At 40.0% G+C, this 25,548-nt stretch overlaps 1 protein-coding gene across 2 annotated transcripts in view; it reads right to left on the reverse strand.

The window, feature by feature from the left end:
• Positions 1-25,548, reverse strand: part of adck1 (aarF domain containing kinase 1) — a 900,828-nt gene that overhangs the window by 169,786 nt on the left and 705,494 nt on the right. For both annotated transcript variants that reach the window (XM_039741371.1, XM_039741370.1), the window contains one exon: positions 11,574-11,771. In XM_039741371.1, the coding sequence (XP_039597305.1) occupies positions 11,574-11,771 (198 nt within the window). The remainder of the gene's footprint in view (positions 1-11,573; positions 11,772-25,548) is intronic.

Here is a 25,548-nt window from a genome sequence, read left to right on the forward strand (position 1 = left end):
TACTTCTTTGTCTTGTCTTTGCACAATGTCTTGTCTTGTTTGTGTTTTAATTTTAATTTTAAATTTTAATCTTAAATTTTAATTTTAGTTTAATTTTAATTTTTTTATTTGCACTTCATGTTGTTACACAGTGGACCCTGAGCTTTGCAGTTTCGTCTGTCTGTATACTTATATATGGTTGAGATGACAATAAAGTTTGCTTTGACTTTGACTTAAGCTTCGTTCCATTTTCTTATAAATTCCATTTTCTAACTTTAGCTTGACTACCTCTCATAATAATTAGTATGTCAACCTTTTCTTAAATTAATGTGTGGAGTAGATGGAGTGTGCTGGGGGACTAGTGGTGGTAAACTTATTAACTATTTTTTAATATAAAGTTGTTGATTATCTATTAACTGTGTCTATTGATGTTTATTGTTTCTACTATTAAGCCGAATAAAACATTTAAATTAGGGAGGGAATAAGCAATTTGAATGCCTACTGTTACTTTAAAATACGTTGTTTAATTAAGATTCAGAAGTACAAATCGACAGAGGTTACCAGTTAAATTTCACACAAATGGTAAAAGACATTTCTTCCCTCAGATGCCTGTAGATAGATGATAGGAGTAACTTGGCAATACGGTTTTATGTAGAAAAATGTGACCATCACATTATTTTGGAAATACTTTAATAGGAGAGTTACAGTACAGTATTTTCTTAAAATATTCCTCTTGAAAACTTGCTAAAAACAGTTTAAACAACAATGTATATGTACTTATACAGTATGTCACAGGAGGCTGGGGAACAGACCCAGCTGGGACGCCTGAAAGGACCTGGAGGTGGCGTATGCGTCCCCTGTGCCATGAGGGGGCAATTGCTCTGGAGCTTGAGGGGACCACGGGAAAAGAGCAAGGAGACTCAAGCCCATTGGGGCCCGTGGCCACCACCAGGGGGCGCCCCGAGCCTCATGGAGCCCGGGAAACATTCACTTCCACCACACCCGGGAAGATGGAGGAAGATCCTCCCAGGGACACCCCGAGTGGTTCCAGGTACAAGGGCATCTCTTCCGCCACACCAGGAAGTGCTGCCGGAAGAGTGTCATCAGGCATCTGGAGCACATCTGGGTGAGAATAAAAGGGGCCGCCTCCCTACAATCAAGGAGCTAAAGTGGGAGTGGGAGCAGGACGAAGCTCCTGTGGAGAGAGGAAAAGGCGGCCCACGGGCAGTGAGAGAAAGGCCCGTATTTGGGGTGATTGTTGCTGGGAGCACTGTGTGCTGTGCGGGACTGTGTCTATTTGTGAATAAACGAGTGTGCTTTTATAAAGACGTGGTCTCTGTCTGGTGGTGTTCGGGCGTATCTCACAAGCGCCTTTCACAGAAAGCAATTTTGGAAAAAACTTTTATTATTTAGGTAAATGGTACCATCTTAACACTTTTCACCTATTATAAATAATATCTTTTTTTACTTTATAACATGTCTGCTGTCCAGTTTAAATATTGACACTGTTTAGACATAGAAATTCAATTAAAAGTGTACAATCAAAAAGGGCTCACTGAGAGATACAGCATTTCATGGTTAGAAGAACCAGCCTCCTGCCGGAAACACTTCTGAAGATTTTAGATTTAGATTTTGCAGAGTACAGAAAGCACAAAATGACCAAATGAATGCCATGAAATTGTACAATAACCCCAATACATGTATATAGTAATTTTAGAAACTACATATAGTAATACAGTAATCCCTCCTCGATCGCGGGGGTTGCGTTCCAGACCCCCCCCCACGATAGGTGAAAATCCGCAAAGTAGAAACCATACGTTTGTATGGTTATTTTTATATATTTTAAGCCCTTATAAACTCTTCCACACTCTTATTAACATTTCCCGCACAGTTATACAGCATAAACCCTTTGTATTCTCTTAGATATTAGGTAAGATTCATTGAAATTAGGTATGTAAACACACTGTTTATATACAGTAAAACCTAAATATTATTTTAAAGATATCGAGTGTCATTGATATCACATATGTTACAGCCATTACGATAGACAGGCCACCAGCAATAAATACGCACAATGCAAGAAAAATTGTATACAGTAAATGTGTGTACAGTGACACTAAACGTACGTACATGTACTAAGTACTGTAAGTAGAAAATTAATTATGGTTACTCACCAACAATGACACGGTGACTTGTCCGATAACGATGAGTTTAGTTTTACTGCACAACAAAGGAGAGCGTTACAGCTCTTCTAAAGGAGCCTCTTCAGGCGACTGTGTAGCACCACCGTTGTTCTTCTTCAATCCAAATCCCTAAAGCAGATTCCATCCAGACTACTGCCTTATTACATCCACTTACAACTCGTTTTGCGCCCTGGTTAAAAGGACACTGCGGCCGTAGATCTTATATTCCTTTCCTACTTTCCAAATAAAAAGAATCGTAGCCTCATTGATGATGTAATGGCATCCTACAGCGGTGTAGCTTTTCCCTTCCTTCAACATATCCAAAACGTTTACCTTTTTGGCAATCGTTAACATCTTTCGTTGACGCTTGGGCACGGCCCCTGAAGCAGTAGCAGGAGCAGATCGTTTTGGAACCGTAACGAAGGGCTTGACTACGCACAAGATAAACACAAAAGAGCTCAAAATGAACTCTTTACACAGCGAAACACGTTGATGCTGAATGAGCGAGATGAGACTTCCTGGTGCCATTCACTACACAGGAACTTAACTGCGTGTTCTGATTGGTTAGCTTCTCAGCCATCCGCCAATAGTGTCCCTTGTATGAAATCAACTGGGCAAACCAACTGAGGAAGCATGTACAGGAAGTAAAAAAGACACATTGTCCGCAGAACCCATGAAGCAGCGAAAAATCCTCATTATATATTTAGTAATGCTTTCATATAAAATTCACGATAGAGTGAAGCCGCAAAAGTCGAAGCGCGATATAGCGAGGGATTACTGTATGTCTTGTGTGGAAACAATATAAGAATAGCATACACAAGATGACAATTAAGTTTAACAAGTAAAATGGACAGATGAATTACACAAGCAGGAGCTAACAGCTGTAAGGGCTCATGCTGGATGTTAGTCACTTGTGCTTGTGTTCCTGGCACCCGTGCAGCTCATACCCTCGTGTTATATACATTTTCTCTATCAGACCATTCATAAGCCTGTTTGTTTCAATTGGGATGAAGGCTATAGAACAGCCAAGAACAGGAGAATGTATCTCTCTATCATCAAACCACCATAATCCATTCCAGAGCCATGGGACCAAAGCCTATCCCAGCAGCACAAAGTAGGCGCTAACCTTTGATAGCGTTCTAGTTCATCACGGGGTGGATTAATGCACACACTCATTCTCACTCATACAGACCAATTAATCTAATACAAGATGCTGAATAAAAATGATAATATCTGGAGAAAAACCCCATGCAGGTATGAAGGGAATGTGCAGAACTATTCCATTCTGACAGAGACTGTGGCAGGACTCAAAGCCAGAACTCACAAGCATTAATTGCTGTCCTACATGAAACTGTCCTGAAGTGCTTTAGAGAACAAGTTTAAATAAGATAAGATATTTATGCAATAAAAGCAGAGTTACATGGTATTGTTATAGTGTGGGTAATTAAGAGTTAAGAAGGCAAAGCTGGCTGTCATTGCCATTTTTGCTCACAGACTGGCAGGATGCTGTAATGTGGAGGTGAAGAATCTTGCTTTTTAACACCATTTCACCCTAACACAGATATTCTTTTAAAAAGAGTTAGAAGAAACAGAAGGATATACACAAACCATGTTTAATATTCAACAATACTATTGGCATTTTACTGCTGTGACTGGCAGCCACAGCCATTACCCAACTGGATGGAAAGACCAGGGTAGACAGCATCTGCAAGGGACTACCTACTCTGGGACACTAAGGGGCAGCCCTCCTGGGTGGCTGTGGCATCACAGATTCCCACATTGCACTCTGGGAGTTGGAGTTTAGTGCAGTCCTGGTTAGCTCTGTGGGGGCCACCAGGGGGAGCTGCAGAACCTTACTTTGAACTTCCATCACAAGTGGGAGTGATTCCAGGTAACGCTAACGAGCAACAAGGAGCACTCCCAGGGGCAACATAAAAGGGGCCGCCTCACTCCATTCAGGGAGCCACAGTCAGGCAGAGGTGGACGAAGCATTCTGGAAGGGGAGTTGAGGTGGAAAGAGAGAGAGAGAGAAGAAGAAAAAGAAGAAGAAGAGAAGAAAGGACTGTGACTTTTACTTTGGTGCATTGTACTGTGCTGTGCTCTGGGGAGTGAGAAAAAGAGTCTCCCCACTGTAAATAAAAGTATGTCGTGTGCTGCACTTGTGCTTCCAACTGTCTGTGCCAGGTTAGAGAGGCTGTACGCACCCTGGTGGTCCACACTGCTGAAGTAGAAACCTCATAAAAAAAAGCAAAGTATTAAAGCAAATGTTTGATAAGACTTTACTTTAGGCACTGCAAAAAATTTACAAACTGTAATTAGATCTTAGTAAAGATGACTTTTGGTCTTAAATAACAGTTAAAAAGTATCAGTAAAGTGGTTGTTCATCTGTGTGCAGTGTGGCATGTTAAGAGCCTTTGATACGTTTGTGAAATTACTTGTGAATATGAAGGATTCAGCAGTCTTATACAGTGCTACTGGTCACAATATCGAGAGAAATATGTGCGACTTAAGCCACGTGTGACCACTCCAAAGTGCAGTTGGTTATTTTAGTGTGCTACATTGCAGAGATGAACAACCACTTTTTATGATGCTTTGTAAGAGCTATTAAAACCAAAGAAGCCTCCGTAAGGACCAGTTATATAACAGTATATACAGTAAGTAATACCTGACTTTGTGGAGTACCTAAACTAAAGTGCTACCTAATATTTCATTCAGATAATGTTCATTTAAATATTTTCTAAATCCACTCCAGTTTTACTTTTTGTGCATATCAAAAATGTTGACATGCATCTAAGCACTTTTGCATTTGTTGAGACTTTTGTGCATAAGACAGCATAACCAAAAATAAAAAAAAGAAAAACTGTATCAGGCCACTCCAGAGTATAACAGATGATACAATCATTGCACCAGAACTTACTATCATGCCTGGTTTAAAATGTGAGCTGCCTTGAGCCAAATGACTTTTTTTCACTCCTTAGAAAGATTTTGCTTTCTTCTCTATGGAGATGCTTGCAAATTATGAGAGGTTCATATGCAAGACAATTAAAACTAAATTACATTAAACTCGATCAATTCTTTGACTCAGCATTTTCGCAGTTTTGAAACACTGAGATATCTATGCTTTAAGGCACTGACAATTTTGCCTTTTCATTCTTTAGTGGTGTGCAGTGTTCATAAAAAGTTTAGAGTCCTTTTAAAAATGATCACTTTTTTTTAGCTTAAAGGGGCCAATGCGCTTAAATTGGATTCTCTACTTGGATTTTTGAATTATGGCATATTGAAATCATATGACAGGGTGCCTCGAGAGGAGTTGTGGTATTGTATGAGCAAGTCAGGAGTGGCAGAGAAACATGTAAGAGTGGAACAAGATATGTACAAGGGAAGTGTGACCATGGTGAGGTCTGACGGAGGTGGGATTACATCAAGGATCAACTCTGAGCCCTTTCTTATTTGCAATGGTGATGGACAGGTTGACAGACGAGATTAGACAGGAGTCCCCGTGGACTGTGATGTTTGCTGATGACATTGTGATCTGTAGTAATAGTAGGGAGCAGGTTGAGGAGACCCTGGAGAGGTGGAGATCTGCTCTAGAGAGGAGAGGAATGAAGGTCAGTAGGACCACCAAGACAGAGTACATGTGTGTGAATGAGAGGAGGTCAGTGGAATGGTGAGGATGAGGGAGTAGAGTTGGCAAAGGTGGATGAGTTTAAATACTTGGGATCAACAGTCAGTATACTGCTGCTGGATTAATCCCCTTGGGATTAATAAAGTATCTATCTATCTATCTATCTATCTATCTATCTATCTATCTATCTATCTATCTATCTATCTATCTATCTATCTATCTATCTACAGAGTAATGGGGATTGTGGAAGAGAGGTGAAAAAGAGAGTGCAGGCAGGGTGGAATGGGTGGAGAAGAGTGTCAGGAGTGATTTGTGACAGACGGGTATCAGCAAGAGTGAAAGGGAAGGTCTACAGGACGGCAGTGAGACCAGCTATGTTATATGGGCTGGAGACGGTGGCACTGACCAGAAAGCAGGAGACAGAGCTGGAGGTGGCAGAGTTAAAGATGCTAAGATTTGCATTGGGTGTGACGAGGATGGACAGGATTAGAAACCAGTACATTAGAGGGTCAGCTCAGGTAGGATGGTTGGGAGACAAAGTCAGAGAGGTAAGATTGCGTTGGTTTGGACATGTGCAGAAGAAAGATGCTGGGTATATTGGGAGAAGGATGTTAAGGATAGAGCTGCCAGGTAAGAGGAAAAGAGGAAGGCCTAAGAGAAGGATTATGGATGTGATGATAGAGGACATGCAGGTGATGGGTGTAATAGAACAAGATGCAGAGGACAGGAAGATATGGAAGATGATAATCCGCTGTGGCGACCCCTAACGGGAACAGCCGAAAGAAGAAGAAGATTTTTGAATTATACCACACAATATCAAAGTAAATATTAAAATTCCCCTAAACACTGAGCATTAAGGAAAAATTAAACAAACAACATAGTACGAGCTGTAAATTAACCTGATATGATTTATAAATCTTACTCTCTACCAGCTTATTGACCTTCATTTGTGTTTGATTGTAGTGGACTAAAAATACATGACATCCCTGCTGTGTACAATGCATCTCAAAATATAAACAGTTAACTATAGGAAGTCTACAAAAAAGCTCTAAGAGGACGCAAGCTACAATGCTAGAGTTCCCACACAAAAGTGTGCACTGCTTTTATTGCCTCACTCTTCCATTCACTTCAGAACATTAGAGCAATCTGGATGAGAGCAGGCCATTCAGCCCAACAAAGCTCACCAGTCTTGCTCACTTAATTCTTCTAAAATAACATCAGGTTTAGTTTTGAAGGTCTCCAAGGTTCTACTGTCTACCATGCTAACTTATTCCAAGTGTAATGGTTCTCTTTGTGAAGACAAACTTATTACGTTTGTGAGAAATGTACCCTTAAGAAGTTTACGATCGTGTGCCTTTGTTCTTTATCAACACATTTTAAAGTCACAGTCTCAATCCACTATACTAATTCCCTTCATAATTTTAAACACTTCCATCTTGTCTCCTCTTAATCTCCTTTGTGTTAAACTGTAAAGGCTCAGCTCTTTTAATCTTTCCTCATAACTCAACCCCTGTAGCCCTGGAATCAGCCTAGTCGCTCCTCTCTGGATCTTTTCTCGTGCTGTTATGTCCTTTTTGTAGCCTGGAGACCAAAACTGCACACAGGACTCCAGATGAGGACTCACCAGTGCGTTATAAAGCTTCAGCATTTCCTCCTTGGACTTCTACTATACATAACTGCTAGATAATCGCTGCTGTTAGGCAACACAACAAAATGACCAGGGTCAGGTGTAGGGATGCTGGTACCTGGTCTGTCTGATTGTGAGACCCTCTGATATCATCATCATCTGATGAAACACAGCAATATAGATTTACATGCAGAGTAAAATGAGAGCCTCGCAACCAGCCACTACTCACATGATCCATTGGGTATGAATTGCCTAAACTAAGACACTTTGAGGTGAAAAAGGACAAGCCACCACAGCATGAACAGAACATGTTGTGTGTGTGTTCGCTCTGAAATGGACTGGCACCCTGTCCAAGGTGTGTTCCTCCCTTGTGTCCATTACTGACTGGGATAGTCTCCAGCATCCACTGGCCTGGAAATACTGGGTTAGAAAATGACATGACACATGTTACTTTCTTGTAGTGTACTTTCATCTCACAAACAACTCCTTTCCTATTTGCCACACCAGCTCCTGCTTTACAGCATCAGCAACATTGGTTTAAGTTTAAGTAATTATATTACTTACGAAAGAACCCAAAATGAAAATCAGAAGATGCCACAGGACACCTCTGTAGCAGTGTGTCCCACTCATATTCTGATACAATCTAGATTTCACCAAATATTCTGTGATGATCAGATGACGAAACCTTAATAAATAATCATAAAGAAGAAACTTTGGTTCATTCAACCATGCCGTCATTTTCATTAAAAGTTTCAAGGGTTTAGTAATGACAGCATTTGTCCCTGTGTCACGTACTAAAGGATTAATGCAGGAACTAATTTCATTACAGGCAATCCTAGATTTTTAGATTAAATAATACAATTTCAGACTCACTTGCCTTCAGTAGAAGGTCTTGGGAAAGGACACAAGCATGTTAATCTTTAATTTTTTTATCAAAATGCAATCTTTTGTTGTGAAAGCCAAAACAAGATTTGCTGCTGCTGCTGTGTCACAGGACTAAAATGCTGGAAGAAGGGGGTTTGGATGCCAGGTCTGACTTTTGGGGTAGTGTGGGTTGATATTTAGATGATGGCCAGATCTTTGTAATCAGCCTAAGGTCAAAAACAAATATTCATTCTCTTTGTCAGTACATCCAATACTTAAAGGTGTGCAGTATATCCTTAATGTATAAGGAAATCTATCTCTATATTTATACACAGTACATTATATACACTCTATCTTTAATTCCCAAGTTACATAATGTTATTTATGTTCATTTGTTTTAATATTTACACAGGCATGTGGAAATATCCTTTTGGGACAATACTATTAGAAAAGAAGAATAATCAATATTCACTGCAGCCCTCTTTTGCTTCGTATTTATTCATATCCATTTCATGCGTACATATGAATTTTGAGTGTGTCAGCACCTGTAACACATTTTCATCACATGCTAAATCTGCCCATAATGCAGTGTATGACTGTGGCCTTACATATTTAAAGTTTATTCAGTGGTGGTGGGCTCTGATAAAGTGCAGGATTAATCTCGGTATTATGCTTTCTTCTATGCTGTCTACTTTTCTCAAATGCATTTAAACAGGAGCTAGAGCAGATTTGATATATTTTTTGTTAAAAAGTTTGTCCTCCATCCAGTCCCCCTTTCATCTACTGTACAGTATTTCATAAACACATTTCTCTCTATTATAAAAGAAAATCTTGTGACGAGACTTGACCTTCTGAAGAGAGACAGAGAGACATTTCATAGAGGAAGAGACACTTTCACTTCCCACGACACGGTCAAGTCACGTCATACTGACATCCATTGGAAGCATGTTCCCGTGAGACGGTGACCTAGGCAAGGAAAGTAATAATCAACCTGAAACAAGTGGAACTGAAATCCTTGCAGGTCCAAACAGGGTCAGAAATAAAAGACAAAGAGTAAAAGACACAGTAGAACTTCATAAAGACATTCAAAAAAAGTTGGCGCCATACACATGCAAAGCAGGTTACAGATTATGAAAGCAGTGGAATTCGAAAGGCTCAAAAAAAACCTTGGCACAATACATACGCAGAGCAAGTTCAAAAATATGTGACAGTACTAAAATTCAAAAGTGTCAAAAAAAGAGAGTACAGATCACATTTGCGCAAACAAACGGAAATAACGGAACAGCAAAAAGAGATCGAATATATGGACATAGGTAATATGTCGGAAGTATGTAGAAATCGTTCAGCTTTAATATTTAAGTCAGAGACTTTTAGCTTGTCTAATTCGTGTTGCCATCAGGGACAAGTACTGCTGCTTCCCAATGAAGAGGCGTTTACGCAAAAATTCAAAGATTTGTTGTTTGGTGAAAGTGAAATCCACAAACACTACAGGCAAATTATACACATCTACAATAATCTTTTCGCACTAGCATTATTCAATGCACAAAATGTTGATTTACACAATAATGGATCATACACTATGAGAATCTGTGTTCCCGCAACAAATTACAGCTACAACAAGTTTAATTTAAAAAAAAAAACAATATGATCTTTATGATCACTGAGAAGCGATGCAACATAGAATCAAAAGAGTTAAATGATCCAAAGTAATAGAAATTATACAGACAATAATGGATACAAATCCATATGTCCAAAAGTATCGCACTTTACACAAAATGTATCAGCAAAACACGGACAAAGAAATTTTCTTGGATTTCTATATGAGTCCAAAACATCACAGTCACATTTATAATAAACCCGCATGTGACAAATTGTCAGAGATAATAATTTCGAAAGACGGAGATATCAAAGACAGAGTAGATATTCGTGTATATCCAAAAGCAAAGCATGATTCGTCATGTATGTCAAATACATCACCACATGCCAACCCTTTACTCTTTCCTTTGCTTTTCCCAGATGGCGAAACAGATGAAACAAACAAATTCAGAAAAACGAATAACACCCACACAATATTTTGGGTCAATATATATATATATTAAGTGCTTTGGGATGTTGACCATTATAGAATGGTGCTTTAAAAATAAAGGGCATTTGTTTATTTAATTGTTTTGGAAATCAAGATTAACAGTTTCATGTAAAATACATGATTTAAAGTACCACAGATTTACGTAAATAACAATGCCGAAAGTGATATTAATACAAGTCTTATAACTTGCCTAGACTGCCTATACTTTAATAAGATAAAATAAAATTACTAAAATGGGGACAGAGACAATGAGCTTTTAAAAATTATATGGCATAACGCATTGTTACCTTTATCACAAGTTCAATGGCTGTATTTCAGGTTTACCCAGGTTAACTAGTTGCTCCCAAATGTTTTTCCTCTACTTTCCACAGTTCTGGGCATTGCAGTATGATATAATGCAGTGGTTATTAAAGTGTGGGGCGGGCCCCCCTAGGGGGCCATGAAGTAACAAAAAGGGGGGTGTGAAGATGTGAAAAAAAGAATCAAAAATATGAAAAATACATCTATTGAAACCAAAACAAATTAACTTAAACTACATTCTAATACTAGAAAAATAAATATAGAGTTAGATAAATATCGATAAAAGCTAAGTAGGTATAATAAAAGAAGCATCTATGATATATCATTAATTAAAAAAAGAACTAATTGGTATTAGTGGGCTCCTTTCAAAAAAACCTTAGGGGGGCGCGATTAAAACTTTTATGAAAACTCAGGTCGCAAATACTTAAAGGATGAGAAACGCTGATATATTGTGCACTCCGATAAAAATAAGGGAGAGGATATTAAAATTGCAGGACAGTAACAGTAAAGAGCACAACAATTTGATACAATACATTTTCAGAAAGTGGAAATGCTTACTATTGAATTCAATAAAAATGTCATTGACTCTTGGGGACTAATGATGTGTCACATGAAGGAGACATAATCCATCAGGCCTACAACTCCCAGATGTTTCTCCCCCTAATCAGTGACCTGCATTACTTTTTTCCTCTTTTGTTCTCATGGACTGCTTTTGTCATCACAGCTCTGTGGATTGCAGATATATGAGCAATTATTGTGTGGGCTCAAGGCCTAATGTTGTCATTACTGTTCAATCAATCAGCTTCTGAAAATGAAGGCTGCATAGTAAATTACAAGATGAACAACTTTTTAAATAAACATACTGTAATTTAAATTAAAGGCGTAATGTATTTGGATAAAGTACAATACCTCTTTTTGTGTTACAGGCGTCTGATCGATTCCACTGTTGACTGCGGTCCAGGATCTTGCTGTTAACATGCAGGCAAATAGTGGATAGAGATCCCCGGCTCCTAGTAAGCGACTATACTTCTCAACACCTTTCATGTCCGCCCTAATCAGAGACAGCCATAGACGAGAGTAATGTAGCCGAAACTTGTCACTCAGGACCTATAGGTAAGGGCAAGAAGACAAGAGAGAAAAAAACTATTACTTAATCTCGACAAATGTTTCCATTATGAAAGTCAGTTAGACTGAAACCCCGTTCAGGGCTGCTTCCTGCTTTAGTGTCCAATTTGCTGGGACGGACTGTGGCTTCCCCAAGAGCCAAAAGTGGTTTAAATAAGGAGGAAAATAAACGGACAGACATAAGCTAAAATTAAAGTTATTGATTTGGACAATACCAGGAACTCTATTACTAAACACTTTAAAAACAAAACAATTTCACGATTAGTAAAATATTATACATCAAAATTAATACAAGAATGCATTGAGTTCATTCATTCTAATATTATGCTAACTTACATGCTCTGCACTTAGGTGAGAGCATGCTTTATGCAACTGAAGGACACGGCAAAAGGGATCAACAGGCTACAAGGATAGCACTACTAACCAATAGGGTGGACAGATGACTGAAGAAAAAGCGGTGTCCTGAACAGGAAAAAGAGACATGATCACGTTGTGAAATGGAAAGAGAAAATTCAGCAAAGCTCAATGGTTAGCAAGCACTCTCATTTGGTTATTCATTCCATTCCGTTGACCTACTGGCATGAATCGTTGAGTGCCACAAATCACCCGCGTATGAACCACAAGTAGTGTGTGCAAGGGTGGCAGGGTGTGTGTGTTGACTCGTCAAATGCTGGGTGCTTCATGTTCATTACCAAATGGTGAAAGGTGTGATAACAGCTACGTGACTCTTCCAAAATGCTCCATGGAAGGGGCAGTGAGCGACACAATGACAGCTGCACAAATGTTCAAAACAACTGAGTGGCACTGAAAAAAAGGGTGCGCACAGCAACTGTGTAGCTTCCAAGTCACTAGGAAAAGCAGGAATTGACCTAATGTAGCAATAGACAATTGTGTATAGCGTGTTTAAGAGTAAGCAAACTCCAGTGACCTAATAACATTATTATTACTAATTTATTATTTCACTGATGCCTTTATGAAAGGTGACTTACAACATTTAATACACAATTGGTATTGCTATTTACTTGAACCATAACCTCAGAGTTTGAAGTCCTAGGACCAAAACCTTAATCACTACACTTCAGTGTCTGCCAATAATGTTAGTTTTTGGGAAGCACTTAGTTACATAATATATGTTGATACACCTGATTTCCTGGATGAAGAGGTTTAACACAGTTATATATGGTTTGGTATTTATGAAACCCAGACCTTTATGATAATCAATACTGAACGCCCGTAGACCACAGGCAGCATCATTGCCTGTACCAATATTTTAATGCCTGAATGTTTGCAGAACTTGTTCTTGTGGGTCTAAAAGGTACAACTTAACAATATTAATGTATGTATCTTGAATCACAGATCTTTCACTTATTTATGAAATTTGTCAAGATGTTGTATCTGACAGAAGCCTGAAATGTTTCACTTTCACTGATCGTCTCCAGAGCAGATTTAGTCTTGTTCTTGTGGGGCATTTCCAGATTAGAAATCATCAAGAGTTTAGGATGTCATTATTACATCTTAAATGGCTCACTTTAATGCAAGACTTCAAAGCTCTATGGAGACCTGAAACATATTACATATTAACAAATATTAACATTTAAAACTGAATTTAGACTCAATACTTTGAATATGTTTCACAGTGATTATTTCAACTCTAAAATGCAGCACTCAAGAATTCATGTATAAACATCTTGCAATTTGAAATATAAACCTGAGATGATAAAGTCCCATGATGCCGTATTTCTCAGACCTACTCTCAAGGTATACCCTTTTCTGCTTTAAAACTCTCACTCCCAGAATCTACGCCTGTCTTTGAATCTCCTTTAGCAACAACATTCATGCTTAGTGATCTTCATTTTTTCCTTCTTTGTTTCCTTCCGTGCTGCTTTTATTGTCAATATCTTAACTTAAGTACTTTGTACATGAATTGTTTTTCTTTTACTGGAATGTAATTTATTAGTGAGGCCCACACAGTTTATATGAAGTAAACAATGATTTTTAATATAAATGGATATAACATAGAAAAATACTCCTGATGCAACTGTGAAATAATAGAGATGTCCATGCTGATAAATTAGAAGAAACATATACATTGTGATGGACGGCCGGTGTTTCAGTCTCGCCGGGACGTCCCTCAATCAAGAGAAAGAGCCTTTTTAGGGCAATACATCCCCCGGGACGCTAGATGGCAGCACCCCTGGACGAAAATGGTGCCCCGGATTCCCACAGGGCAGTATGGGACATAAAGTCCAGTTCTTCAGCCCTGTTGGGTGCTGTGGGTGCTGCCAGGGGGAGCTCACCAAGAACCCAGGGACTATTATGGTGATGTTAATTCGGAAATACTTAGGAGTCAAGAGGACGGAATTCCGCAGTACTTCTGTGACACCTGAAGAAGGAGTTTGACCCAGAGACAGAATACTTCCGGGTTTAGAGACTTTAAATGGACTACGGGAAACCCCAGCACATTGAGCCGAGTTGGGAGGAAGGGTGACTGAGCTACTGGGAGGTGTGGAGGATTATAGTATTGAGTATTGTATTGTGTATTATTGTGATTTATTGAGAATAGTGGAGGTGGAAGGGCTTTGTGCACTTTATTATTGTAAAAATAAAATTATTGGGACTTTTATCTGGTGTCTGACGTTTGGTTTGAGGGTTCAAGGGGATGACAGCACCCTATATCTGTCACAACATATATACACTAATGCAGTTCATACTTTTGTATTTATTAATTAACAAACGTCCTAAAAAGTGCAGCAAACAGAAAAAAATAAAAATGAAATCAATATTTTGTGTGACCACCCATTAAATAGATCCACCTTTATGCAGTTTCTGAAGGTCTTCACAAGGATGGATATTTGAAGCTTCTTGGAAAACTTGCCTCAGTTCTACTCAAGCTTTACAGACTACCTTACTTGTAATCTCAGATAGTCTCAATGATGGTCAGATCAGGGCTCTGTGGGGGCCATACCATCTTCTGCAGGAATTTCCCCTTGGGATTAATAAAGTATCTATCTATCTATCTATCTATCTATCTATCTATCTATCTATCTATCTATCTATCTATCTATCTATCTATCATTATATAGTGTCCTTCATATCTATCTATCTATCTATCTATCTATCTATCTATCTATCTATCTATCTATCTATCTATCTATCTATCTATTTCTCTTTTCGCTGTACATATTTTTTTAATGTTTTTGGGACTGTGGTCACTGTCATATAGCATAACGAATTTGGAGCCAATTAGAAGATTCTGTGGTGGTATTATATGATAAAGAAGAATCTGCCAATACATCCTCAGGGGAGCCATTAATATTGATCAAATCATCAATTCAGTTTGCAGAAATGAAGCCCCAAACCTGCAGGAAACCTCCACTGTGCTTCACTATTGCCTGGAAATATTCATCCACATTTAATTCTCCAGCCCTTTGGTGGAGAAACTGTCCTTGTGATTTTGTGTGTCGGTCAGGCTTTTGGCTCTATATTCAATTCAGAGAAATAGCTTTTTCATTGCAACTCTTCCATGACGACCACTTCCGATAAAACTGGACTGTGGATGGGTGTACTAGGGTCCTAATGGGTTTTTGACAGCACATCTAGAAACAAACATCTTCTATGATATTTCTGAGACCTTGATGATGGAGGAAGACCACCTTGCATCTTGTCACTGGACTTACTTTGGCCATGGTGTAAGATTTGCAGATTAAACTGCTGTAACAGCCAAATCCTTTAAGTTAATGTTAATTCTAAATTTGCCTTAGTTCATATTCTTTTTGAACTTGAATTAATGTAGCCTTAACACAGATAATGGAAAATTTAGTCAGGGCTAAGAAACCGAACTCCAAGTCCCAAGATGCCCTGCGGGAATCCGGGGCACCGTTACACTCCAGGGGAGCTGCCATCTTACGTTTTGGGGGAGGCAGTGCCCTGGAAAATCTCCCTTCCCCCATCCTTCCATCGCAGGGGCGTCCCGGTTGGGTTGAGCTGCCAGCCATCTCTTACAATATATGAAAATCTCTATACATGGTATATGAAAGTGGTTATCAAGTTTAGTTCCCGTTTTTGTTCCAATCACTTTCACAATCAGAGTCATTTTATCTCTAATTGGCCTCATTGTTTAATTAACTGCCATTTGTTTTTTCTGTTCTTATTCTGCATTTAGAAAAGCACAGTTGTGTGAGATTTACATTTGTAAGAAATTTTGGAAAATTTGTATTTTTGCCATGGCCTTTAATGCTTAACTCCATTTTCCACTTTCCCCTTAATTTTATTCTACTAATGACAAACAATGATGACTGGAGTAGACACGAAGGCAAATGGCACTGAATGCTAAAAGGGTGTCAGACTCACTAGCATGCTGATTAGTAAACGGCAGCATAAAAACCGCACACCTAGAAAAGCAAACATCTTAATATCTTAAAAAACAGTTAAGAATTATTCAAATTATCCCAGATTGCAAACCCAGTCTTCCAGTTTCTGGATTGACATTCAAATATGTCAACTGGGAAATAACCTCTTATTTAATGAAAGTAGGAGTCCAATTTTGTTGGGTTGAAAACTTGCGCTCACACTGAGCTCCCAGGACTGAACTTGAGAACCACTGGTAAATGTTGAAATATTGTAAATGATTTTTGACATTGAGTTTTCAATGGATTTGCATGCTTTAAACATTCCATAATATAATTATATAAATATAATCATTTGCAGAGTGTGTCCTTGGGTGTGTGGCAAGTACAATTTGTGAATGGATCAATTGGTCAGTAGTTTATTTGATTTTAGGGTCTTTATTGTGAGGTGTACACTTATATTTTGTCATGGACTCACACACACCACAAACCATCTCAGTTTGCAAATTTGAACTGCGATAACAGCCAGTGGCCAGCCATGAATCCTCATTGTCTAGATTACGGGTGTCGAACTCCAGGCCTGGAGGACCACACTGGCTGCAGGTTTTCATTCTAACCCTTTTCTTAATCAGTGACCAGTTTTCAGTGCTAATTAACTCCTTTCCCCTTCATTTTAATAGCCCTATTTTTAAGGGTTCGGTCCTCTGAATTGATTCTTATCTTCAATAAATAAACAGAAATGAGACATGAAACGAGCCAACAGATGACCAGCTAAACTGGGGCTTCAAACTCCAACCATTTCACTCCAACCACTTTCTTAATGAGAAGCTGACTCTTTCCATTAATTAAACCCGTTATTTAATTCCATGGCTTGCTGCTACTCTCATTCTGCCACAGCACACATTCCCAAAGCTGTTGTTTTTCTGCTTTTTCTAAGAACGCCGTCATAATGCTTTGGTGACCTCGCAAATCAGCCTTACTGATGAGATCTTCATCTTTCTTTATTTTCACATATTTTGTGATGGGCACAGGTGAGCTGGTCATATGGCGGCCCGTTTTGTGTCTCACTGCTGCTAATTAAGGAAAAAGAAATAACTATTTATTCTTATATGAACTAACTGAGTCAAGCTAATTGAAAGAAGTAATCAGTACTAATTAAGAAGATGGTAAGAATGAAAACCTGCAGCCACGGTGGCCCTTCAGGACTGGAGTTTGACACCCCTGGTCTAGATGACAACTGCTCTCAGAATCATTTCCTCACCGGCTCGGCTTCTCTAAGCAGATAGAAGTTTTGGTCATTGCAGGTGAAGCACTTTCTGCTGGTGTCAGCTGAGCTCTTTCTCTCACTCAGGTCCTACCATCGTGCTCAACACTTCCACCTTCACACTTAACCCCTTCACAATGCAAAAGGCTGCCAACTATAAGTCATGGACTCACACACACCACAAGCCACCATCTCAGTGTTAACAGCTGGTGGCCAGACACGAACCCACAACACCTGGAGAACGATCAATCAATCAATTAATCAATCAACATTTATTTATATAGCACATATTCATACAAAAATGTAGCGCAAAGTGCTTTACAAAATGAATAGAAAAATAGAAGACACAATAAAAAATAAACATAAGTCAACATTAATTAACATAGAATAAGTAAGGTCTGATGGCCAGGGTGGACAGAAAAAACAAAAAAAAAACTTCAAAAGCTGGAGAAAAAAATAAAATATAAAAAAATAATAATAAAATCTGTAGGGGAGCTGGAGAAAAAAAAAAATAAAATCTGTAGGGGCTGTCAGAAGCAGTTTCTTATCACCCTGGGCTAATGGAGGCCCCTCGATCCTGACTGAGAAGACAGTGCTTCTGAACGCTGAGAGAGGAGTGCTTCATGGTGATGTCTGCTAAGCTGTCTCTGGCATTCAGCTCCCACCATCAGGCACAGGGCCTCCACCATCACAAAGTACTTGCCCGTGCTAATCAACATGCGACACGTCGGCACTCTCCATTGCCATGATAGGGAAAAGAACTGCCTTACCTCAAAACTTTACTTGAAAAATCTCACAGCTCATTTGTCATAAAGGCATACAATATAAAAACAGGTGGATTAGGAGGCTGTTAGTAACATGAAGTGACTGAACATGCAGTATTCCTGAGCTAAGGACAAAGAACAGAAACAGCAATTTAAGCAAGCATGCATTTCCTTTCTGTTAGATACCTTAGAAATAATCACTTTGTCAGCAAAACAAGTGTAGAGCTGTCTGCAAGGCACAAATGGCTAAATATTAATCTCAAAATTAAACATGCTTAATGCGCATAAAGAGGCAAGAAGGACAGAAAATGTGCACGGGTAGTGCACATTACACAGCTCATGTGAAAGTTTAACTTGTGTAAGAAAGGCGCTATATAGCGCTTGAACCGACACAGATTGGACACGGGAGGCACGTGTAAAATAAAAAGACTTTTATTACTCTTCAGCTGGAGGGCACGTCTTTCCTGTACTCCCCCCAGCCACAACACAGTCCCAAACACCAGTACAGCACAAGCACTCTTCTCTTCCTTGGCACCACCACTACTCCCTCGCAACCTTGTCCTCCTCCACCCGATGAGTGGTGGCTGCTGGCTCCCTTTTATAGGTCACCTGGAAGTGCTCCAGGTGTTTGATCACCAAGATCTGGCAGCACTTCCAGATGTGATGAATCTGTTGCCCAAAGGGGCTCAGGAGTCCCAAACACAGCACCCCCTGGCGGTACCTGCGGGACCCAACAGGGCTGCCCCCAACTCCAATTCCCAGGGAGCCCTGTGGGAAACCGAGGCACTACACCAGCCCAGGGGGCGGCCATCTAGTGTCCAGGGGGAGGTATTGCACTGTCCAGGGCTGCTCCCCCAGAATACAGTGTCACACTTGGTATTAAAAATTCTATTGCAAGGCACATATAACCCGGTTGAATGAATAAAACATTTTAGCACAGGATTAAGAATGATTTTTGTTTTGCCCTTAAATGTGCTGTTTACCTTGTTTTTCAATGTATAGCATGCTTACACAAACCATTCTAAAAATCTTCATGCACCGCTGCATGCTGCTTTTTTCTTTGCCCTTTTAATTCTTTCACACATCACAAGCAATGTTTTACTGTTCTCTGACTGAAGCAGCGGACTTGACCGAGTTACAGCTGCACTGGTGCCAAACCAGAAGAAAGAAAACAGCAGACCCTCTCTGAACGCCTTGGAGTGTGAAGGAAGCGATGAAGAAAATGCTGCGTTCGTCTTACCATCCCAAAATGCTGCAGATTTTAAAGAAAAAAATCAGGTCACAGAAAACATTTTTTTATTTCTACTGGAGATGATTGTTGCTCAACATAACCCTGAAAGTCTAATTTTGGAAAAGATTTTTCTTACAGAACTTATAGAAAAAGAGTGGAAATACAGTGGGATGCAAAAGTTTGGGCAACCTTGTTAATAGTCATTATTTTCCTGTATAAATCGTTGGTTGTTACGATAAAAAATGTCAGTTAAATATATCATATAGGAGACACACACAGTGATATTTGAGAAGTGAAATGAAGTTTATTGGATTTACAGAAAGTGTGCAATAATTGTTCAAACAAAATCAGGCAGGTGCATAAATTTGGGCACCGTTGTCATTTTATTGATTCCAAAACTTTTAGAACTAATTATTGGAACTCAAATTGGCTTGGTAAGCTCAGTGACCCCTGACCTACATACACAGGTGAATCCGAGTATTTAAGGGGGTCAATTGTAAGTTTCCCTCCTCCTTTAATTTTCTCTGAAGAGTAGCAACATGGGGGTCACAAAACAACTCTCAAATGACCTGAAGACAAAGATTGTTCACCATCATGGTTTAGGGAAGGATACAGAAAGCTGTCCCAGAGATTTAAGCTGTCTGTTTCCACAGTTAGGAACATATTGAGGAAATGGAAGACCACAGGCTCAGTTCAAGTTAAGGCTCGAAGTGGCAGACCAAGAAAGATTTCGGATAGACAGAAGCGACGAATGGTGAGAACAGTCAGAGTCAACCCACAGACCAGCACCAAAGACCTACAACATCATCTTGCAGCAGATGGAGTCACTGTGCATCGTTCAACCATTCGGCGACTTTACACAAGGAGATGCTGTATGCGAGAGTGATGCAGAGGAAGCACAAACAGAGCCGCTTGAGGTCTGCTCAAGCACATTTGGACAAGCCAGCTTCATTTTGGAATAAGGTGCTGTGGACTGATGAAACTAAAATGAGTTATTTGGGCATAACAAGGGCGTTATGCATGGAGGAAAAAGAACACAGCATTCCAAGAAAAACACCTGCTACCTACAGTAAAATATGGTGGTGGTTCCATCATGCTGTGGGGCTGTGTGGCCAGTGCAGGGACTGGGAATCTTGTCAAAGTTGAGGGACGCATGGATTCCACTCAGTATCAGCAGATTCTGGAGACCAATGTCCAGGAATCAGTGACAAAGCTGAAGCTGCTCGGGGCTGGATCTTTCAACAAGACAACGACCAAACACTGCTCAGAATCCACTAAGGCATTCATGCAGAGGAACAAGTACAACGTTCTGGAATGGCCATCTCAGTCCCCAGACCTGAATATAATTGAAAATCTGTGGTGTGAGTTAAAGAGAGCTGTCCATGCTCGGAAGCCATCAAACCTGAATGAACTAGAGATGTTTTGTAAAGAGGAATGGTCCAAAATACCTTCAACCACAATCCAGACTCTCATTGGAACCTACAGGAAGCGTTTAGAGGCTGTCATTTCTGCAAAAGGCGGATCTACTAAATATTGATTTCATTTCTTTTTTGTGGTGCCCAAATTTATGCACCTGCCTGATTTTGTTTGAACAATTATTGCACACTTTCTATAAATCCGATAAACTTCATTTCACTTCTCAAATATCACTGTGTGTGTCTCCTATATGATATATTTAACTGACATTTTTTATCGTAACAACCAACGATTTATACAGGAAAATAATGACTATTAACAAGGTTGCCCAAACATTTGCATCCCACTGTATTTCCTCAAAGCATTTTTTCCAAATATCTGCAGTGTTTTGTAGTTATATAGTTACTGGTGGCCTAAGGATTTTCTACCTATGACACCACAACTTTGTTCTTCAAAAAATATATTTCTCTCAATCAATCAATCAATCAGTCAGTCAGTCAGTCAGTCAGTCATTCTTTACTTTCTATTGAGCTTTTAACAGCATAATCCACCACAAGATACTTCAAAGAGCAAATAAGTTTACACTACAATGGAGCTATCAACTTTAACATTGAAACAATAATATTAGGGTGGCACGGTGGCGCAGTGGTAGCGCTGCTGCTTCACAGTTAGGAGACCCGGTTCCCGGGTCCTCCCTGTGTGGAGTTTGCATGTTCTCCCTGTGTCAGCGTGGGTTTCCTCCCACAGTCCAAAGACAAGCAGGTTAGGTGCATTGGCGGTCCTAAATTGTCCCTGGTGTGCGGGGGTGTGTGTGTCCTGCAGTGGGCTGACGCCCTGCCCGGGGTTTGTTTCCTGCCTTGTGACCTGTGCTGGCTGGGATTGGCTCCAGCAGACCCTGTTAGGATATATCAGGTTGGAAAATGACTGACTGACAATAATATTAGGAATGAACATAGACATACATAGCAGATACAAGAAATAGAGCCCAGGTAGGCATTAGGAGCACTCACTAACAGAGTGGACGCCTCCACAGTGGGCCTCCAGACTGAAAGAGCCCTCTTACCAAACCTTCTCCAATATAAACTGTGCATTCTTGGCTAAACAAAACAGTGAGAAACTGGTGTGTTGTGTTGTATGAAGCTACAGGTAACAGATGAGCGAATGCGATAATGCTTAAAATCTACGAAAGTTAGCTAGAGACAATGGAGAGATTCATTTCATAAGAAAAAGAAAATAATTAAGGGCTGTCCAAATCAAACAATTGGCACAACAGGGTATTGTCAAACTCTGCGGTGGGCTGGCACCCTGCCCGGGGTTTGTTTCCTGCCTTGCACCCTGTGTTGGCTGGGATTGGCTCCAGCAGACCCCCATGACCCTGTAGTTAGGATATAGCGGGTTGGATAATGGATGGATGGATGGTATTGTCAAACTACTAAAGATAACACTTATGCTTAAAACATCATTAGAAGACGGAACAGGTGAAATTCTACAGTCGACTGTTATAACCACGTTGAGTCGAGCATCGTGGAGTGCTCAAGAGAACAGGCTTTTTCTCTTTGTCCTCCTTGACATCACTTCCAATTACAGCTGACCTTGAGGCTATTAATAAAGATGTGGGGAGTAAGCTGACAGACCCAAACCCAAGTAGAAATAACAGTAAGTTGAGTATTTAACAGAAATACGCAAATAATAACATTAGGGGCTCAAAATGTTTCATGATTATATGTTAATGCCAGAGAAGTTTTCCCCTAATTTGCAACAAATTTGCCAGGCACAGCAAAGGTTTAATTTAATTTGGTCTCTGAAAAAATGTTTCTTCAAATTCTTTTTGACTTCAGCGGAGAGGCAGACAAGTTTGAACTGCAAGAGAACGCCCATGTAGTTTTTTTCTAGGGACCAATGAAAAAAAAGATTAAATGAAGACAATTAATTGTCAAGGATTTCTTAGAATCCTGTTAATACAGACCTGAGTTTGCTGTTTTTAGGCTTTTTTATATCGTAGAGAATTGTAGAGACAATTGAATGAGTAGATCACGGGACACCAATTATAAGTCGAGGAGAACAATCTGGATTTGATATTGACACAGATGTAGCTTCAGGAATAGGATTAGGAAGGACAGAGAAATAGTAGGAACCAAAATAATGAATGAGCATCTGCTCAGAGTAACTCAGTTTGGTGTTGGAATAGCAGGAAAGCCAGACGCAGAAGATCGCAACTATCTGCTAGGTTTCTATGGTGTAATCAGTGTAAAGTAATGCAGAGAGTTGGAACATTCAGCCTTATACTGTAAAACAGTAAGTGGGATTTTAAGAACAATCCATAATTTGACAGGAAGCTAGCATAGATGAGCTAACAAAAAGGCAACGTGTTCATATTATTTTGCTTGGGTCATCACTTGTCAACAACAAACAGAACCAGTAATCCAAGTGTAAAGTGTTAAAAGTGTGGCAAAACACTTTAGCATATAATCTACAAATTTACAGTTAAACCATAGCAATGTTTTTTCAGATGATAAAATTATGATTTTACAATAGCTACTGTCAAGTCTGACTCCAAAACATTCAATAAAGAAGAAAGGGAAATTTTATAAGGGGTACAATTTAGGAGTGTGCGAGGAAAACCAGAGTACTCAGGTATAGGATGAATGTGCACAAATGCCATCTGTAGTTTCAAGATCTGGTCGTTGAGAGTAAATTGGACTTGCAATGCAATGAATCCAAAGAATATCTGGCAACATAGAATCTAAACTGACAACTATTAAAATTACTGCTCTACATGTACAAAATCCCTTTGTAAGAGTAAAGTAAATTTAAACAAGGAAGAAAAATACTTTTTTAATCTTAGTTTCCTTTATTCTTACTTAGTAATTATAATAAAACCTTGACTAGTGTCAGTGATATGTTCCTAGGTACTGCATTCAGTGAATAATTTTAATTTTGTGAAATGTCCTTTGAGAACCTTGACATTGCCTATGAAGTAAACTGAGTTTTATTTTTTTACATTCATTACATATGTACAGTATGTATGTGTGCGTGTATTGTCATACACAAGCACATGGGGAGCAGCTTAAGGACCCGACGCGCATCGCGACAGCCCGTGCCAGGGGACGATGGCAGTGTACTAACCTTTCTCTTTCTCTTCCAGTAAAAAAGACAAAGTGCTGCCGCCATAATTCTGCTCGGACAACCAAAACATCAATGCTTCCAGGTTCCCTCCTTCCCTCCGGTCCCCCAGTGATCACGTCTTCTACCCATCCACCATCACGCCTTTCCAGCATTCCACGTACCAATTTCCGGTCCGACTCCTTATAATGTCCGTCCTCCCATTGCTTTTTGTCTAATGCTATTTCTGTTGAATTGAAGTTGGACCTTTTTGTTACAGTATACGGGGCTTAAACCCCCAAACCTTGATCTGTTTCTGTCTTATTATTACAGTATATATATATATTGTGGCATCCGGCCGGGGCTGGAGCCCGGCTGGGATGCCAAAGTGGACCGGAGGAGGGCTTGTACCTCCTCCAGACCGCGAGGGGGCAACCGCCCTGGTTATGTTGGAAGGCCAGGCCCTGTAGGGACCTGTGGCCACAGCCAGGCGGCGCCCTGGTGCCTGAACAACCCTGGAGCCCAGCACTTCCGCCACACCAGGAAGTGCTGGGGAAAAGACAGGGACACCTGGAGGGCTTCGGTGCGCAGCGGCACTTCCGCCACACTGGGGCGTGTCTGCGGAGGAGTGCCGGGAAGCAGCTGGAGCCCATCCGGTTCCTATTTAAGGGCCGCCTCCCTTCAGTCAGGAGCGGAAGTCGGATGGAAAAAAAAACGGAGATGGAGAGAGGATTGGAGGCGGCCAGGAGAAAGGCACAAGGACTGTGAGGCATGGACATTTGGGGGAACGGTGCTGGAGGCACTGGGAAGTGCACTGACTTTATTTGTGTAAATATTGTATAATAAACGTGTGTTGGGTGAACATAAGATGTCCGTCTGTCTGTGTCCGGGTTCAAGTCCACTATATATATATGTATACATATATATATATATATATATATATATATATACATATACATATATACATATATATACATACATATATATATATATATATATATATATATATATATATACTCAGCAAAAAAAGAAACATCCTCTGACTTTCAACTGTTTTTACTTTCAGTAAACTTAATGTGTAAATATTTGTTTGAACACTAAAAGAGTCAACACCATAAGACATAAACTAAAAATGTTTCACAATGTGTCCCTGAATGAAGGGAGGCTCAAAATCAAAAGTACCAGTCAGTATGTGGTGTGGCCACCAGCTGCTTGAAGTCTGCAGTGCATCTCCTCCTCATGGACTGGACCAGATTTGTCAGTTCTTGCTGTGAGATGTTACCCCACTCTTCCACCAAGGCACCTGCAAGTTCCTGGACATTTCTGGGGGAATGGCTAGCCCTCACCCTGCGATCCAACAGATCCCAGGCGTGCTTAATGGGATTGAGATCCGGGCTCTTCCACTGCGAGGATGATCAGCTGTCCTTCCTGTCTCCCTGTAGCGCTGTCTTAGGCGTCTCACAGTGCGGACATGGCAATTTATTGCCCTAGCCACATCAGCCGTCCTCATGCCTCCTGCAGCATGCCTAATGCACGTTCACACAGATGAGCAGGGACCCTGAGCATCTTTCTTTGGGTGTTTTTACAGTCGGTAGACAAGTCTCTTTAGTGTCCTGCGTTTTTAGAACTGTGACCT

This window comes from Polypterus senegalus, chromosome 18 (assembly GCF_016835505.1).
Source record: "Polypterus senegalus isolate Bchr_013 chromosome 18, ASM1683550v1, whole genome shotgun sequence".
NCBI classification, from domain to species: Eukaryota; Metazoa; Chordata; class Cladistia; order Polypteriformes; family Polypteridae; genus Polypterus; species Polypterus senegalus.